Source organism: Oculina patagonica, chromosome 6, assembly GCF_052425735.1.
Source record: "Oculina patagonica isolate OP01 chromosome 6, crgOcupat, whole genome shotgun sequence".
NCBI lineage: Eukaryota > Metazoa > Cnidaria > Anthozoa > Scleractinia > Oculinidae > Oculina > Oculina patagonica.
In genome coordinates this window covers 25,757,946-25,777,329 of record NC_135763.1, presented here as the reverse complement: position 1 = coordinate 25,777,329, position 19,384 = coordinate 25,757,946, and the positions used below count along the sequence as shown (strand labels likewise).

General features: G+C 37.8%; 1 protein-coding gene across 1 annotated transcript; it reads left to right on the top strand.

The window, feature by feature from the left end:
* The first annotated feature begins 5,908 nt into the window (after positions 1 to 5,908).
* LOC144658098 (uncharacterized) lies at positions 5,909 to 18,737 on the top strand. The gene is made up of 11 exons (XM_078518423.1): positions 5,909 to 6,221; positions 8,898 to 9,080; positions 10,178 to 10,333; positions 10,892 to 11,169; positions 11,460 to 11,586; positions 12,517 to 12,669; positions 13,327 to 13,427; positions 13,560 to 13,651; positions 13,997 to 14,036; positions 14,218 to 14,267; positions 14,533 to 18,737. Exons 1-11 carry the CDS (start codon positions 5,991 to 5,993, stop codon positions 16,830 to 16,832), a joined length of 3,711 nt encoding a protein of 1,236 aa, XP_078374549.1. The 5' UTR covers positions 5,909 to 5,990; the 3' UTR covers positions 16,833 to 18,737.
* The last annotated feature ends 647 nt before the right edge of the window (positions 18,738 to 19,384 follow it).

Below are 19,384 nucleotides of genomic sequence, written 5' to 3'. Positions count from 1 at the left end.
GCAAGCCTTATGTCTCTGTCATGTTCTTTTATCCTGTCTTGCATCGCTCTCCCTGTTTCCCCTATATATACTTTGCCGCATTCACATGGAATTTTGTATTAAACTTTGTATTGTTCTGTAACTTGAGCGATTTGCATATTTATAAGTGTTTGTATAGTGAAAGAAATAAAGCCGAAAAATACGAAAAATAACTTTTGAATTTGAATAAAAAACACTCACCTGAACTCTTGTGTTGTTTTTTTTGTGTGGACTACGTGATTTTTTAGCGGATTCGGTAATAATTCACGAGGATTCATTTTACTGTTCACTCCAGGTCCAAAAGTATCAAATAAGGAAGTGCCTTATGAGCCACTGAAAATGACGATTTTGGGCCCTTGTGTTAAAATACCACCATGTGGATGAAAGCTTATTTTCACTCCAGATCCAGCAAAAACGGCCAGTTTGAGACTTGAAGTGTACAGATGATATTGGGTCTTTGGAAAAACGCCATAAGTAGGATTCATCCTAATTTTCACCCCAGGTACAAAGGATTCGAATAAGAAAGTATTACATAAGCCACCGAAAATGTCGATTTTGGGCCCTTGTGTTGAAATACCACCACGCAGATTAAAGCTGTTTTTCACTCCAGATCGACCAAAACCGGCCAGTTTGAGACTTGAAATGTACAGTTTGGGTCAGTTTTTAGAAACCGCCATCACGTGAATTTATCCTTATTTTCACTCCTGGTCCAAGAGAAGGCTTTGACGTATACCATGTTTCTAGCTGTTTCTACATGATTATCTGCGAAATTTCCATACTTTTGTAATTAATATCACAGAGCAAATATTTTCAGTTAAATCAATTTACAGTCCCACGAGTCAGTTTACCCAGACTGATTGGTTTGAAAACCTGTCATATCAGTCAACAAAATAGTTTTTTTGCACTTACTTAAAAAATCGCGAAAGTCTAGTCGCGTTGACAAAAGTCATCGCCAAATAGCTGAAAAATCGTAACTTATTGTACGTAGTTAATCTAGCGATGAAACTTCTGATACCTCAACAACAGGCCGTTACATTGAAAGAAACGCTTATGCGATGCTGCTTAATACTGATATTACCTTATTGAAAGGGATTTTTGCAGTAGGCATTTCCAAAATTAATTATAATTTTTATTTTAATAACCTATATAAAGGTAAAAACAGTGAGTATATTATAAGTTGACGCTTCCCCTCACCTTAACCCGGAGCCCATAATTGGCTTTAGAGCGGTTTTCACTTGAGTGCCGAAAGTAAATTGCGTTTGCTTTGGTTTTGCATTACTACGCTTAGTGATTGGCTTAAAAACCTCGCGCCACTTTCTCAGCCAATCAGAACTAAAACCAAAATCAATCGTGACTCGCTCGCGCACGTTTTCCCGCGCTTCGCACCGGTTACGTGTATTTGCTTCGAGTTTTGATTGGTTCACTGGATTGTCTATGTCCTTTGTGATTGGCCAGAGTAATTACTTTGGTTTTGGTTTGACGACACTCAATTGAAAACTGCTCTATAGTGATAACATTTTTTTTAATAGAACAGTTTTCAATAGCAAACGACGGCCTAGCCAGACTAAAGATTGGTTGCGTCTCAAACCCGGATGCGATAGAAATATTTTTGTTTTTTGTTTGTTTGTTTGTTTTAGAGGAGAGCCAAGGGCACTCAACATGATAAAGGAACTACGGAATAGAGTGAATGAGTAGTCTGCAAGCCGAGCCTTCAGAATTCTGTCCCCCTCTTAGATTGTGTTCACATTTCAATATTTACACTACGAAATAATTACTTTACGATACTCATTTTATGAGGATTACTTTACACTTGTTTCCACTGCTGCACATTATTTATTAAGTAATTACAAGTGACATAAAAAACCCTCTAGGTTCCTTGGTTAAATGAAAGTCAAATTGCTAATTAAAACGGAGAAAACATTATTTTTTTATTTTCTATCATTGCACTAGCTGTGTTCTCCGTATGCGTGTTCTCCAAATCACTACAATATGTTTCTCTACTACTTTAGCTCATTCCCTAGTTGGAGAAGTCATGACGAAATATTAATCTAAATTACAATTTATCATTCTAGCAGTACGGTGAGCCTTCCTTCATTAGTTGTTTAATTTTCGCTGACTTGATCGCTTGGGATCTCTGGGATCGCTGCCTCCAAGACCCCATGACTCCTGCTGCCTCCCGAAAGAAGGCAACGTGGCCTAGTGGTTAGAGCGCTGGGCTTGTAATTATAATCCGGACGTCCCGGGCTCAAATCCTCCTCCCTGCTACCAGATAGATTTGTGTTCGCTGGTCCTGAATTCAACTCCTCCAGCTTTGTTGCGTTCGACTTTCGACGAAGGATAACACATTCGGCCTAATTTCGTGTGGTGTCTTATACACATACTGGGTGTCCTGCACATACCAGACTGAGGAGATTTTGGAGTAAGCAAAAATGCCTTGCTTTCATGTTATCGACCTCGAATTAATGCGCATACAAAATCGCACTTTATGTTAAGATGAATTCCAGTCCGTACTGCGCAATCTCGGCTGCAATGTTTATGTGAGCCTCACACGAAGGAATATTGTTTACAAGCAAAACTAAAAATTCCGTGACAAACTTACCTTTTTCTTCATTATTAACGCCAGTTTTCCTTGCAGAACAAATAATAACGAGTAGAAGAACCTTGACGCTATTTCAAACCGACGTTTCAGCTCATCGGGAATTCTTGAATGAAAGGAACCGTAATTGCGGACTAAAAATCTTTATGTATGCTGTCACCGAAGTGTAACGTTTCAACGAATTCAAAACAAAAACGAAAACAAACCCCGAGTCTGCGCAGTACGGACTGGAAATCAGCTTTGACGTGGATATTTGTACGGTTAACCCTACTGTCGGTAAATTAAATTTTACTTACTCTCCTGTCAATTTCGTCGTTATATTAAAATGGTTTATCAAAGTCTTTAGGGGTGTATGCGACGGCTGGTTAATACATCAAACGGGAAATATTGTCGTTTGTAATGCTGTTTTGGTGAACCATGTAAAATAAACGCGCGTCCTGAACAGCCATTGTACTCATCAGACAACACGGTATAGATTTCCTTTGTGGCATACTTGCCGCCGATATAAACGTTTTCGTGAATACTTTTTGAGGCACACTTGCCGCCGAGTTAAACAACTCGGTAGATTAAATTTTGTAACCACAGGCCGCGCCGTGGCGGCAATTGCGCCACAAAATAAATCTAGCTAGTTGTTTATTTCGGCAGCAATTGTTTCACAAACGAAATATACTGAGTTGCTTAATTAGCTCAGCGGCATGTGTGCCACATTGTAAATACACCTAATTGCAATAACGTTGTCATAGAAAAAAGTAAAAAAGATAAAAAGGTAAATAGGAATTAATTAGCTTAGTTTCATAACTGGTAGCATTTACAGAAATTTCACGAGTTTTATCTGCACTTTTTAAGTCCACATTTTTTACGCTGTAACAAGATTTATTGATTTATTCGTATTTTGAAGCATTTTGAGGCCATTTGTACAAATAAATTCCATGCACGCGCTTAATTAATTCCTATTTGACTTTTGACTTTTTCCTTTTTTCTATGACAACCTTATTGCAATTAGGTGTATGTTTTTACTACTTTGTATTTACATAATAAAGCAGGGAGGTTGTGTCAATGCAAGGTCACCTCCAGCCTCACTACCATTCAAAGACCAGGTCACCTGGCAGACAACTGCAAAATGGACTATTGTCAGTTTCAGTCTCGGCGGCTGTTGCGCCTTCAGTTTATCATGTGCGATTTCGACACATGCCAAGCGTGTAGGATAATCGCATGAAGCGCACGAATTTAAGGTACGCAAAATTGACTCGAACGGACTCCTCTAATTTACGATTTTAAGGCCAAGTAAAAGAAAAAAAAATGTTTCTCGTCCGGATTTCTATAAATTAAAAAAGAGAGCGGACGGGCGCTTTTTTGTTATTTGTTATTTTCTCCATCGTCAAATTCTCCAGAAGGGAACTTGCAAAAATATATCCTGACCTCCCCAGTACGAACCTAGCGTGCCGAGGCTTTATAATTTTGGCCTGATTTCGTATTAAAACGCAGACAGAAGTCGTACAAAATTTTATTTTTTCTCCATATATAATTGAGGAGTAACGCCTGTTGTTTTTTGTTCGTTCCACCTTTCCCAAAAACAAATATTAAAAAAAGAGAAGCGGCCGCCCAAAAATGGAGCGGGCAGTAGCAGAGGCCGAGTAGTAAATAGCCAACTAGTCAGCCTCCTGCCAGTTAGTATTTTTAACAAGTTTCAGTTCGATTTTCAATATTTTTTAATTTATTTACCGCGTCGCCAATTTGCACAGCCGTGCTAAAAACATTGGCACTTAAATAAAGTGATTTATTTTATTACTTCTATTTTATCCGGTACCTTTGTATTGTCCATTCTAGCTTTCAAAAGCCACCAAACTTTCTCTAATTATCTTTCCTGTTTTATGAAAAGATTTACCGTTTTTAGATGTAGTTTATATTTTAAGCATATTTCAGCGTTTTCTGGTTAGTTTTTCGTACTTTTAAGTCACTTTTGGTGGTTTACTGACGTCATGTAAATCATTGACGGATCCAGTAATGACGTAAGTCAACGTCACCCCAGACGACATCAGTTGAAGTTGCGAACCTCAAAGAAAACAGATTAGTTCTGTTTTAATAATCTTGGAGTTACAATTGAGTGCCTTGTTGAGTGTCAATTTACCGTAAAAATAAGCTTCATTATGACGTTGTGGTTAGTAATTATGATAATTATATAAATCACTACTCATGGCTATTGAGCTGTTCAAGAGAACAAGTTTCGAGCCATTCAACAGTCACGGCAAAAATTAAGTCCAATCAAAAGAAATTCCCTATACCACTTTATTGTAGTGCTCCTTCTGAATAGCTGTCGAAAAGAAGGAAGCGGCTTGCTGAAAAGAAATACAACTGCGGTTAGTTTCGATTTTCAGTCACCTTTTCGGTTTTCTTTTATTGTGGGAAGCGGTCAACCAAGACGGTTCCGGTGTCAGTTCCCATGCCTCGTAAATGCAGCTTCCTCGCGCGGCTTGTCACGCGTGATGTCGCACTACACTTCACGCAAGCCGCCGCTTTGGCTGGCGCTCTGTGCCGCTATAAATTGATTCGAAATTGTTAGAAAATGGTCAGGAAAAAAAAAAAATAAAAAAGCGTAAACCTTATTGTGTCTTTGATTCTGTGTAAACAACACAGAGAACGATTTGAATCGATGCTTTCAATTTTCTCTAGAGCATATGCTTCCTCTTGATTTTATGCAAGGGAAAAAAAATTAAAATATATAATTGGTTCGCCCACTCATTGACTCAAAGCCGGTTTCACTGTTTCTAGGGGCGACTGAAACGAAACTAGAAGCAGCTGCTATCTTAACGATCGCTGTTAATCGTTATCGATCACTGAAATGATTACTCATACTATTTTTGTTATCTCCGCCAATGAAAACATTACTATTCGAGATCGTTCGAGATCAGGTGATCTTTTTTCTCGCGTGAAACGACGTGCTGTTTCAGTGTACGTGATGTCCGTGAATTGTGCGCTAACTTGATTGGCCGGCATAAGACTACATACCCCCACGGCGATATGTAAGGAGAATTCGTGAGCTGTCGCGTTGTAATAATTTCCCCAACTTATTCGACATTTTCGGCGTTTTCGCAACGAGTGAGTATATTTTTAAATCAAGTTGAAGAAAAAAATTTTGCGAAGGCAACGATTGATTTCAAATGCTTTACGTTACTTTCTGTGATTTCATTTTAGAATTAAAACCAGTGGGAGATCGCGCTGATTGAAATGTAAATTCTTGTCAGCGACGAATTGCGCGCCAGAAGTCATCTCCCGCTCCGTAACCACATGAATGAATGAAAACAGAATACGCGGACGCTGGCAACGTGATGTAATGTGGCCATAGTAAATCGTCGAAAAAATCCAATATTACCCAAAAATGGATAACACAGAACAGGAAAAACTCAAAGATCTGTTAAAGGACATTCAACTCGACCAGTACTACCGGCAGATTAACGGTAAATTACACATCACACGGCTGTCGCATTTTGACCATGTCACTGAGGAAGATCTCGACGATCTGGGCATGGCTAAACCCGAACAGAGACGTCTGTTTGAGGCACTGAAGAAAGCCAAGAAGAAGTCGCTTTTCAGTAGCTTTAGACGAAAGGTAAGTTCTTTAATTTAACACATATGATCGGTATTTTCATCGACAGAATTCGGCGTTCGTGAGGGCTGTGTTTTGACTACGATTTTGTCGTTGTATTGAAATTCCCACCGGTATTTCTTATAAGAATGGAATTTCTGTTTGCCGTTTTCAAGTATAGTGAAATTTCAAATTTATTGCGTACTCTTAAAAACAAAGATCTTTTTTTAACCGTAGAAATCTTGTGTAAACCGCTCTTGCGTTTGTGAAATCGAAGAATACACACGTCGATCGATATCGGCCGTATTTACCGTTCGTGTGACAATATGCCACGTTTGTATATTTCACACCAAAGTTAACACATGCCCGAAAACATAAAAAGGTAAATACGACGGTTTGTTTCTTGAAAGAACGACAACACGAGATATTAAATCGTCTTTGTCGACGCCATAAATTTCCTTCGGGCGATTTTGATGAGTCGTGCCTTCCCACCCCTCCGCGTTCGCGTCCACGTGTGTTAAACATCTTTTCGTTTACATATCGATGACAGAATAAGCGCCGAATTAGGCAAATGACTCGTCGGTCTTCCTGTTTAGAAAGTAGTATACTAGTTTCAGCGAAATCGGAAGTGGATAGTAAATTTTATACATGTACCGCGACTAGATTTTGCCCCTTGGATGTTTTATTTATGCGTTTAAGCTCATAGTAAACAAACCATTGAATCCTCGCAGTTAGCTCTATTGAAAGGAAGCTAAACGAAAATTTGAAATATTTCCACAACTCGCGCCAAAATAAATTCCTTAAAATCTTCTCTTTGTCTTGGCTGCGTGTTCTACGTTTCATTTTTCCCAAGAGATCTGATCTCTTCACTGTATACTCAATTGTTACTATCAATTTCACTACTGTAATTGTGGAATTGATCGATCATGAAATTCTTGTAAGCGTTCTGGACGTGCGACAGCGCACATGACTGGATTTATGTTGAAAACTGAAATAAAGTTTTGCATCTACCATAGAAAATAATAAAAAGACATAAATTCATGTGATCAAAGTTTCAGTTTTTGTTTAACAAGAATATGTATTCATTTTCTATCGTGTTATACTTGTTCTCATGGGAGTCCCCCTCCCCCAAGGGATATTCCACGCACTTGTATGCCCTAAAACAATACATCTATTACAATGCAGCTAGTAGAGTCAATGAGTAATTGAGTAATCTTCATGCAACTGGTTGTTTCTTGCTATGTATTTTTAAGTATGGACCATTATCACTGATGATTCCACGGCATACTGTCAGCTTGTGTGTGTGTGTGCATATACACTGTATGACAGATCAAGGTTTTGTTATGTATGGACAAAAAGTCTTTCTTATCTGTCATCCATACATGCACATGGTAGCATATGTTCTGCGATACACTTAGTTTGCCACACATTTTTCATAACAGGAATTACAGAATTTTATCGTACAAAAAATAATGCAAAAATGTGCCCAAAAAGACTCATTGTACACACTCAAAGCACTGCACAACCACAGTTTATTCTGTTGTAGAGATGTGATTCGCTGACTTTTTTGTGTGATAAAACAATTATTGCCTTGCTCAGTTTTGTGAAATATGTGTACATTGTATCAACTTATTTGGTGGTCTAAGATCTCTGTCAGTTTGAAGTATTGCAAATTTAATCGGTCTTAACAGCTTTTCTTTGAAATGAATCAGTTAAGTAGTTTATGATACCAGGGTTAAGTTACAACTGGCAGTACTTGAAACCATTCAGAATCAGTATCATTGTATTGCCATAATGAAAAACTACATGTATTTACTAACTTCGCTCACTCCTGACTGTACCAGGGTTGCTTTTACATGTACATGTACATGTATATGAATTAGGCACAGCAAGGCCCAGGCTGCCACAATCTTGGCCCAATATTCCGAAGTACAGGGCTGTGCTCTAAGGGTGCCCGGGTGCCTCAGGCGACCAGATAATCTTATTTCTTTCATATAAGCTTTATGCTGGGCACCCTGGATCTCACAGCTTGGAACCTTTGGGCTCCTTGTATTTTTTCTTAGAGCACAGCCTTGAAGTACAGCCCTCATGTTCAGTTAGTAAGAAGCTGTTTCACTGACCAAAATGCAAGGTTTACATGTACAAGTACATGTACCTTATTCTCACTAAATTTCGCGAAAAATCGAGAGCCATATTTCGCGAGTACTTAATTTCGCGATTTTGAGAGGAAGGTGCAATTGGAGTGTGTTAAATTTCGCGATTTTTATCTGATGAAAGTCATTGTAAAAACAGCAAACAAAACAATATACACATAACAAAACATAAGGTATTCAACAGTCTAAATACCTGATAGGTTCATCTACGACTGCAAGAGCGAGATTTTAAAGAACTTGGCGGCAGAGAACAGTTCGGACAGTGCGACTGATAGAGTGGGAGATAACTAATGGACAAAATTAAACAAAAAAACTCCAAAACATGAAGCTCAGACATGTTAGAATAACTATGATAAAACACATTATTTTTTATATTATCAGTACAATATTAAATTTCGCAATTTTAAACTTTGCGTGTCCTATATTTCGCGAGTATTAAATTTCGCGATTTTTTCAATATCGCGAAAATCGCGAAATTTAGTGAGAATAAGGTAGATTAACAGCATGTGATATTTAATTTCATTTTTGTTGTTCTTGCTAATTACAGAAATCAAAGAAGGCAGATGCTCAAGCTGATACCACAGCAGAACGGACAAGTTGCTACGGAGTTGCTGGCGACTCCTTGACATGCCTTATCAGTGAGCAGTCCCTGACACTTTATGAAATGCTTGGGAATGGTGCTTTTGGTTATGTGAGAAGAGGAAAATGGTCCAAAAATTCCCATAAGAAGGTGAGCTAAGTGACATCAGTTGCCTGACATGATGTTTGTCTACAGCTTTTGCATGTACAGTCAATTCTCTTTTAACGGACACCTCCATAAGATGGACACCTGGTGACGGTCCCTGCCATTTTTCAGTCATTTTACTGTAACCAAACTACCTATAAGACGAACACCTCTCTAAGACAGACAACGGACACTTTGAAATCATTAACGGACACTTGAGAAGTGTTTTTTATCATGTTTTATTAGTGAAAATACTTCCAAACATATTGACCTAAAGCAAAGTTAGTTAGCGACCTAAGGATACATGTACGTGTATACCAAGCTTACTAACCAAAAACATTACTTTTCTGCTTACGTGTATGGGCACTAAAGAGGTCGTTTTCTTCTTACAGTTTTACAGTTTGCATAGAAGCTCTCAACTTCTGCTTTAACAAGCAAATACGGTCCTTTTATTATTTAAATCTTGTTGCAGTTAGCAAAGGTTTGTTGCATTGTGCAAAGGTTTAGCTTTATTATCTCAGAATTACTGGTGTCGTGTTACTTCGACTCTCTACATAGCGGACACCTCTATCAGATGGACAGCTGCGGCTGGTCCCAAAGGTGTCCGTCTTAGAGAGAGTTGACTGTACCAGCATAATTAATTTATGTTGTTGTAGATTTATTTGTATTTTTTACCTGGATATTCAGGTATTCAAATGTAGGAACACAGATTGTACAAAATGAAAGTGTAGTACAGTGTACATGTATAGTTATAATAAATTATAATGTTGACATAACGTTCGCTAAAAAGGTAAAAATAAAATTATACTTACAAGGCTAAAAAGTTGTACAATTTAAAAAGAAACCAAACATTTTCGACGTGTTGTCACCATCAGGTCAACCCTGATGACGACAACACGTCATATTGATAAATGTTTGGTTTCTTTTTTTTTAAATTGTATAACTTTTTAGCCTCGTAAATCATATTTTGAAAATATAATGTGTTATAGCATTTATTTAATTGTCTGTTTGTTTATTATTTAATTTGTATTTATAATTTATCATCTTTTTACACGAGCAAGAATGAGATTTAGTTTAAATGTTTTTTTTTTTATTATTATTAGGTCCATGTTGCAGTGAAATGTTTAAAGGCTTGGAATGACAAAGCCTTTCAACAGATGCAGATGGAGTTTATCAAAGAAGCTAATGCAATGAGTTTACTGGATCATCCACACATTATCAGACTTCATGGCATTGTACTTTCTACCCCTATGATGTTGGTAAGTTCCTCAGTTCCTGTATATATGTTGTGGTTTAAAATGATCTTTGGTTTAAATTTTTCAAACCTGTTTGATTTTTTCCCTTTGTTTGAGATTATGATTATGAATGTTAGACACTGAAAAATAAAAATGAATCTGGTTTGAAAATTTTAAACCACAGATAATTGTATACATGGTAATGACTGGGGCTTGGGCGAGGTGTGTTCCATTCCAGTTTCGTTCATGAAAATAGTACTTCAGTTAGCCTAAATGGCACTCTGGTTAGTCTAAATAACACTCTGGTTAGCTTATAGTTACATTTAGCTTAGGTAGCTTGCAGTTAGCCTTTTTTTTAAATTTTACAACTACATGTTTACATGTATTTATTCAGAATGCCAACCTGATTGCCTCTAGCCCAGATGGAATGCATGTACATACATGTATACACTGTATAATAGACTAATAATTATTGCTGTTGACAAATATACCCAATTTCAAGTACATGTACATGTACAAATTGCAAGCGCTTAAAAAATGTTGTTTGAATTTAAAATTATAATATTGCATTTTTATTTCCAGGTCACAGAGCTAGCCCCACTTGGCTGCCTATTAGCAAGACTCAGAGATGAACCCCACAATTTTACCATCAGTGGTCTGAGTGACTTTGTGGTCCAGATAGCATCAGGAATGGCATACCTTGAGTCACACAGGTTTGTTCATCGGGATCTTGCAGCTCGAAATCTTTTGCTGGAGTCTTATGAGAAAGTCAAGATCGGGGATTTTGGAATGATGCGTGTCCTTTCTGAAGAAGATGATCACTATACAATGCAACCAAGTGGGAAAGTTCCATTTGCATGGTAGGTTTGAAATTGTAACTTCATTAACTACATTATTTGCCATACCTTTGCTTTAATACTGCACATGTAGTTACTGTATGAGAATGCAATGTTACATCAAGACATGACCATGTAGGGTACAGTGAAGTTTTTGTGGCACTGTATTGAAATATGACATTAAATAGTTTTGCTCATACATGTACAAGTACATGTACATTGTCTGACTGTTTTTTACTTATTATGAGATAATCATCAATATTGTCAATACATCATTATTTTGACCTGACTTTACACACTGTAAATGTTTTCAGGTGTCCACAAGAAGTTCTTAAGTTCCGCAAGTTTTCCCATGCCTCTGATGTGTGGGCTTTTGGAATCACTGTGCTGGAGTTATTCTCATATGGAATGGAACCTTGGCCTGGACTGAATGGTGCTGAGGTGAGGGAACATACATGTACATATTACTTGACAAAGCAATTGTAGGCTACATAGAAAATGAATAATAATAATAACACTCTTTTATTAGGAAAGCTCCAATCACTTAAGTGGTTTACATGGAGGTCCTAACACTAGATATATATTATATAAATTAAAATCTATTAATTAAATGAACTCATAAAGTCGCAATTAGGGCAAGTTAGAACAACTTGTAGTGTACATGTATGCTTTGTTAGCTAGCCCAAAATTGTTACATTGTACATGTACTTGCCTGTCAGCCAGTGCTGGGTAAACCCTGTATGGATGCCCCCAAGCTCCAACTGTGTGGGCCCACAGTCATGTGTGCTTTCTTTCTTTCTATTTTTTCCTGTTTAAAACTTTGTACATGTACCTATGGGAGGCATGTTGGCAGCTTTATGGTTGGTGTGCTGTTCTCCTGACTGAGCAGTCCAGGTTTGAGCTCTGGCCATGGTAACTACATTGTGTTTTTGGGCAAGATACTTTACTCCAACATTGCTTTTCTCCACACAGATGTACTGTACCAAAACGGGAATCAGCTAATTAAATGCTGGGGGTAATGTTGTGATTTCAAGCATTCTATATGTTGGGAGGCTAAAATACGTAGGGACACCAGTGTCTTATGGTACAGAAACCAGAGACTGTACTGCTCAGAAGTAGGTGTACCAAAAAATATGCAAAATACAGTACAGGATGTACATGTATGCATATTGATATATGAGTTCATGCGTATGCATATATGGATATTCGTTTATGCACATCTTGTATACACACATACTCTTAATATGCGTATGTGCTTTAGTATGTACATGTACAGTATAAGCACAGCTGTGTTCGTACAGTACTGTAGTGGGCCACTAGGCTTCAACTCAGACTTTGAATGTAATCACCTTTCTCTGTATACAAAACTAGATATTGGAGAAAGTAGACATGCCATTGTGTGAACGACCAAAAAGACCCGACCACTGTCCAACAGAAATCTACAACATCTTGCTGACCCACTGCTGGTCACATGAGCCTCATCAGCGAGCAAGGTTCAGCATGCTGAAGAAGATGGTTGATGAGGTTGGCATCAGAACATTAATATTAATTTTTATTACACGTAGTAATAGTACCCAGGGCTGCAAATATATTTTTTTTTTTTTCACATGAAAAGACATATGTCCTAATAAGACACCATATTGGTCGGACAAAACAAAGTTTTGGTAGGACATCACCAAAAACAAAAGGTTGAATTTTATTCATTGTTGCTGTAAATTGATAATACAATCCAAAAAAAAAAATGTCCAGACATACATGTCTGACCAAACTTGCCATGTGATCGGACATGATCAAATTTTGGTCGGCCAATGTCCCATGACCGACTGTTATTTGCAGCCCTGAGAACCACTTAATTCCTGCACTGATGTTTAAAAAACCAGCAAGGAGAGGGTTGTTGTTGTTTAGTTTTTTTAAAGGGTTTACATGTATCTGATGTGATTGCATGTACATTACAAAATTCCAACCACAATAGCAAGTGTCCCAAACAAATGTACATGTACATTGAAGAGCACAGTCCAATTTACTGTAAGACTTAACGTTCATTATTTAAGTTCTTTGATTAATCCATGTACCTAATGCCATGAATGCCATTTACAGCTGTATCTGTATTACTTCTACCATGTTGTGTACATGTACCCATACCCGTGTACTTAAGGTATAATTTTCTTGTGTGTTTTCAAGGCCCATCCTGTGAATGGTGCTGCTGTTTTTCCATATGAAAGCAAGTGTCAACAAAATCTAAGTTTCCAGGAAGGAGATATTATCACTTTGCTTGAAGCAAGGTAAGGCTTTCAAAATAAATTTAGAGCTACACATGTGTACAGTGTATGTGTCTACAGAATAATTTATTACATGTGCACTTGTATCGGTTTGAAGAAAAAAATGCTTATTTTTCTGGTTATTGCCTATTGCAGTCCAGATGTTTCATGGTGGAAAGGACAAAACATGAGGACTAAACATGTTGGAATGTTTCCATCAGAACTAGTGGAGAGTGGATTACGACGAGGTACTAGGATATTTTTATTTCTATAAGTTCAACTGGGAAAAGCAAAAAAGAAAAACTCTTTCAAGTTGATCAGCTTATTTTCTTTTACAGAACATGAACATGTACTAGAAATAGTTTCAAATGGAGCTGTCTCAACTCTTAGTCATCAGTCTCTTAATATTAACCAGTTATAAGGAATTGATCAAGATTTTTATCTGCTGTGATCAGGCATACGATTGTCTTTCAGAATGCAATATACAAGTAGCTTTATGACTCGGCTACAGTGTACAACTCTGAGGCTTTTTGCAACACTATGTAACCTTGATTCTACTACGGTGTATAAAACTTTATTTTTTTTACTTGCAGCAATTTCACCTGTAAGTCACAGGACTCCTCCAAAACCAAGGTTGGTGGCTGTTCTATTGATCGATTGACTTGTTTTTCTGCCGGTGTGTCTTTATGTCTGTCGTTGCTTAGTACATGTACTATATGTCTGTCTGCCCATTCGTCAAAGACATTGTCAGGTAAATAAAATGAAGATTATTGTTACTCCTTTGCCTCAAATACTTTGTTTCCTTTATTTTCAGAAGTCCCATTAAGCAGCGTAGCAAGCAGTGTAACCAGCTCCCAAACTGTGGTAAGATTTTTCACCATACTGTTTATGGAAGACGATTCTCTATGCCTCCTTGTGACGAGGAAGCACCAATATGTACAATGTCTTTTTTTATATATTACACATCCAACGCACAAAAACTTACAAAAACAGCTTCTTACAAATTTAAAGAGACTGGCTACTTTACTTAACAATAGCAGGAGGGCTTAATGAAGAAATGCGTACAATTGCAACTACTTACAATAACACAATGTCTCGTTACTTACTTCAATGACTTTTATTTCCTCAGACTGTGGAAGTGCTCACATCTACGAGACTCCAGTCCTCCTGTATTCACCTGACCTGTTTTCAACCAGTAACAGTGGAAGCACTTCTTTCTCTAGCCGCTCTGTTGAAAGTGACCTGACGTCTTCTACAGAGGTTGACAGTGGCTATTCTTCAAGTATAGACATCAGAAGATTCACCCTTTCAAATAGTGAGAATAGTCCCGAGCAGCCAAAGGCAAACTTTGGAGCTTTGTACGAAAACACAACCTTCAGAAAACAAGATACAAAGGCTGCAGCGTATGAGCTGATGTCGCCTCCAACTGGGACTGTATCTAGCCCCATACCCATCCCAAAGCAGGGCACAGGGGAAACCCGATTTCCCAGGGAACAACGTGGCTTGCTGTCAACTCCTCCTTCGGGGGAACGGAAGTGTCCTCTGGACTTCTGCACCTTTTATGCTCCACAGTTATCCGGGAGTAACACGACATCTCCTCCCCCTCTTCCTGCAAAGATGTCATCATCACTCCCGATCAGCTCAGTAACACAGTCCCAAGACAATCCTCCAAGGCTCTCTAAGACAGTATCTCCACCAGCAGGCAAAAAGTCTCCACTGGATTCCGGGATAGGGGAAACGTTTGCTCAGGAAATGTTAACGTTCTTGAAAGGAGCTAGTGTTGATAAATCGAGCGATGATTCTTCGGGTAAACAGGAAGAAGAGGATATTTACGAAGATCTGTCAAGACCATTTGTAGCAGTTCCAGCAAATCCTTCAGAAGGAAGAATTACGACGTCATCCACAAAAGAACCCTTAAAAGCACGTAATGCACACTCATATGAGAACCACTCCATTCCAGTGAAAGAACAAAGCACTAAGAAACGGGAGCATCAGAAAGATCAGAACGGCCATCATGACGTTTCCAATCACCAGAATGACAGGATCAGGTGCCACTCTGCTTATCAGTTGGAAAACGATTATCAGCTTAGAGATGCTCGTTGCAACACCTGGCCAACACAACAGAATTATGACAACCACAAATTAAAAGATGCTGATACAGCATCTTTGTCAGGTAGTCGCTGCTATGACAACCACAAGCTGAGACCGGCAGATAGCAATCTGCCACCCTCTGATGCTTTCTACGATAACTGGAAGATAAAGGGTAATTCTACAGGAGGTTCTCGTGAGCAGAATAAGTCTTTCTATGAGAATACGGAGCTACAGATGGGTAAAACTGTAGCACACAAAGAAGAGCTCCTTCGAGAAACTGGAACAAGAAAACCTGAGAAAGAGATTTCATTAAACAAGGCTCAATCCGTGGAACAAAGCTATGAAAACTGCGTTCTCAAGTCAGTAAAAACAAGCTACGAAAACTGTACACCACAAGCGTTAAAAAACGGCGGTCATGAACACGATCAGAAACTTGTCAATGACAGTTTGTATGAGAATTGTGACATATTAGACAAGAAGAAAGAAACGTCAGAAGGGGGAACTTTAGGCATGACAATCCCAAGATTCAAGGCTCAAAGTGACAACAACCCTCTAGAGTTTCGTCATTCTTTGCCCACAAATTGTCATTGTGTTGGAGTAGTGCCTGATAAGCCGCATGGACTCATGAGTATTGTTTTGGAAAAACGCAACCCACCAGCACTAACAAGAGCAGGAAGCGCCGATGCTATAAATGTTAATGCGGATAAAGATGACGCCGTGAATTTAAGGTTACCTGACGACAATTTGGATATCCAAGATCACCCTGTCCCACCCCCACGATGGAAACGAATTGCACGCACCCAGTCTCTTGTAGGCTGCTCAAAACAAAGGTGGGAAATGACCATGAGTCCTGAACTTGCCGCCGCTCTGAGTAAAAGATCGAATATAACTGTTCTGGGAGAGCCTACAGCGACAAACCAGGATTCAAATTTGGCGAGTGATCCCAATATAGAAGCATTGAGTGACAAGAAACCAGCTTTGCCTCCACGTGCTAACAAGAATAGTGAAATCACCCCAGCACCTCTTAACACCAGATGTAATGCTTATGAGAACGTTACGTTACCGAACAAGCTTTCTGATAAGGAACCCTGCCCACCTGAACTTCCACCAAAGCTTCAGAGATCTAATGGAAACAACATCTTCAAGAATAGCAGCCTGAGAACAAGAGCGTTCCACTATGAAAATGTCGAAGGAGTGAATGGTTTCCATGTTATTGGTAATCAGAACGTCGATCTGCAACAGGAAAGTGATTCTCCTCCTCCACTTCCCAGGAAACTTTCTCAGACGAAAGTACCTCCCTTGATACCATGTCGAGTTGATTTGAAGCAAAAGTGCTAAATGCTGTAAAGCAGTGTACATGTAGTGTCTATGGAATGCAAGAGTTGTTGTGTTTGCTATAATAAAGACCGGACATTTGGTCACAGGGACACCAACCTACATTGTTGTGCACTGGAAATACAGGCAGTGATGGTTTTGTGTCCATTGTACAAAGCTGTACATTTATCTTACATCTGTCTTGCAGAGGCTAGTTGTTAGAATGGTAATTAACGCTATTGAGGTGGTAGTAAAAAAGTTTATATTTATTTTACGCTTTTACAAGTAATTGTAAATCAAAATACGAGGGGACCTTAGCATTATGACATCATAATCTGTCAGTTAAAAATATTGAATACCAAGTTAATGTTAAACCTCGATTGGTTTTATTTTTGTTTTGAAAAATCGGCCAAATGTATATGTATATTTTACGATATACATGTACCCTCTGATTATTTCTGTAGTTGTTCGATTTGTGTTGATAAGTGTACCTGTAACTGTACACTACTGTATATCCCACAAATGATTTGATTGTTTTTTACAGTAAATAATTTGTGGGATATACAGTAGTGTATATCCCACAAATGATTTGATTGTTTTTTACAGTAAATAATTCATTCATTGGTGGGATATTCGTTGCATGTCCTTTTAGCTTACATGCATAGAGGTGGCACAAAATAGTCAAAAAATACTCATTGCATATAACATTTGAAATGCTGGCCAATATGAAATCTGTTTTCTAACCTTCTAATTTGCTGAATTTTGCATGACATGGAATAACTTTTGGAAGCTGGCTTAACGAAATTATACATGTATAGTTTGTTGAAACTTCAGTGGTCAGTGTGGACGGGGCCTTAATGAATGTAACGCACGTTGAATACTACACGTGTACACCTAAATATTACATATTATAATTAATATTTTTATTACATCGAGTTCTTGTGCAATTAGAACTGATGTTTTGTATTCATTTTGCATAGATTAGTTTATGTGTAGTATACCAGAAGTTTCATTTTTGACCTTGAACAGTCGAGCTGGACAAGGTCGCATAACAATTTTATTTTGAGTCTGGAAACTCATTGTGAATAAGCTAAACATTCTTTTGCTTCTGTTTTTCGTATTTTTGTTTTGTTCAAGATTGATTAATATGATGCGTGGAAATTTACAGATGCAAATGAAGCTTTTGTTCACAACTGGTTTGTGTCCAAAAACTTTATCATTTTTTAATTAGAAATGTTAACAAAATAATAGACATATTTGACAAATAGCGTGATAATTATTGAATAATACCCAAAATGCTTTTGTTCATCATGGTTATCAGTGTGAAAATTTCAGACATTTACATGTAGAATACTGTGGTGAATGTTTCCGCCTTCAGAGCGAGCAAATTAATGACGAAGTGTCAGTGAATATTTTTAGAGACTATGTCTCGTTGATGTTTAGTAGTTGTGTATTCAACGGTTATAATGGTAGAAATATAGTTACGTTTTGTATTATTATAATTATTTGAATTGTAAAAACAAAACCTTTTTTGTTCCTTTGTAATATATAATTATTTTGTGTTTGTTTATTTGTTTCTGGAGTATTATCTCCAGCTGGAATATTATAAATTTATTTTTTAGATCATGTTTTCAACGATGCTTTTGCAGTGAAGGCTTTGATATTTTAAACAATGTATTTATTTATTTAATTAAAATTATAAGAGTAATTTAAGTATTTCTTTTCAAGGCACTTACAGGTATGTGTCTAATTGTTGTTTTCAGTTCTAGTCTGCTCTGGCCTGTTGTTTAGACAAGATTTAAATTAATCGACCTGATGAAACAAACTAGTGTAGAACGTTCAAAACCTTACAAATAGAATGATCATAATATACATTAATTATCCCGTGGTATAGTACTTAACAATTGAAATAAAAATGGAATAACACGATACTATTTGAGTTTGTTACCTTTTTGCTTCTATCGTCCCTCATCGAACTTCAAATATTTAAATAACTACTGGTGCGTCAACATCACCATGCGAGGTAAAAATTGCTCATTTCGAAAGTTGCCTTCGCTGCTTACGATTTTCTGTGTAGTGATCGGCAAACAATATTATTGAAACAGAAAATAATGCCAGGGTGTCTAGTTCCTATTTTTTCCCTTTTTTTGAGCATTTTCTTAGCATGTCAACCTTCCAGAAAACCTTTCATGTTGCGTCTCGGGAATGTTACTACCCAGACTTATTATCTGTTAGACAGCCGTAGGAGTACAGGCTTGTTGCAATTATGAGATTAGCGGTAGACAGGTCTTGGTCAGTACTTTGTTAACAAAATGTCTCGCAAAGATTATTGTAGTTTTGTAATTAACCTGGGCACAGTGCCTGTGTTTGTTTTCTTCTTGACGTCGCTGGATTAATGATCATGACAAAAGATTGTTGTCGAGAAATCCGTTCCTCAGTTGAGAGAGAGAAGTGGCGAAATGACAAAGGGTTGGAATGAAAGGATGCCGAATGTCTCGGGCCTCGCAAGAATAGCTATCTCGATGGTATCTTCGATCTGTTCTTTTTTTCTAATATTTGTACGTTTGTTCTGTGCG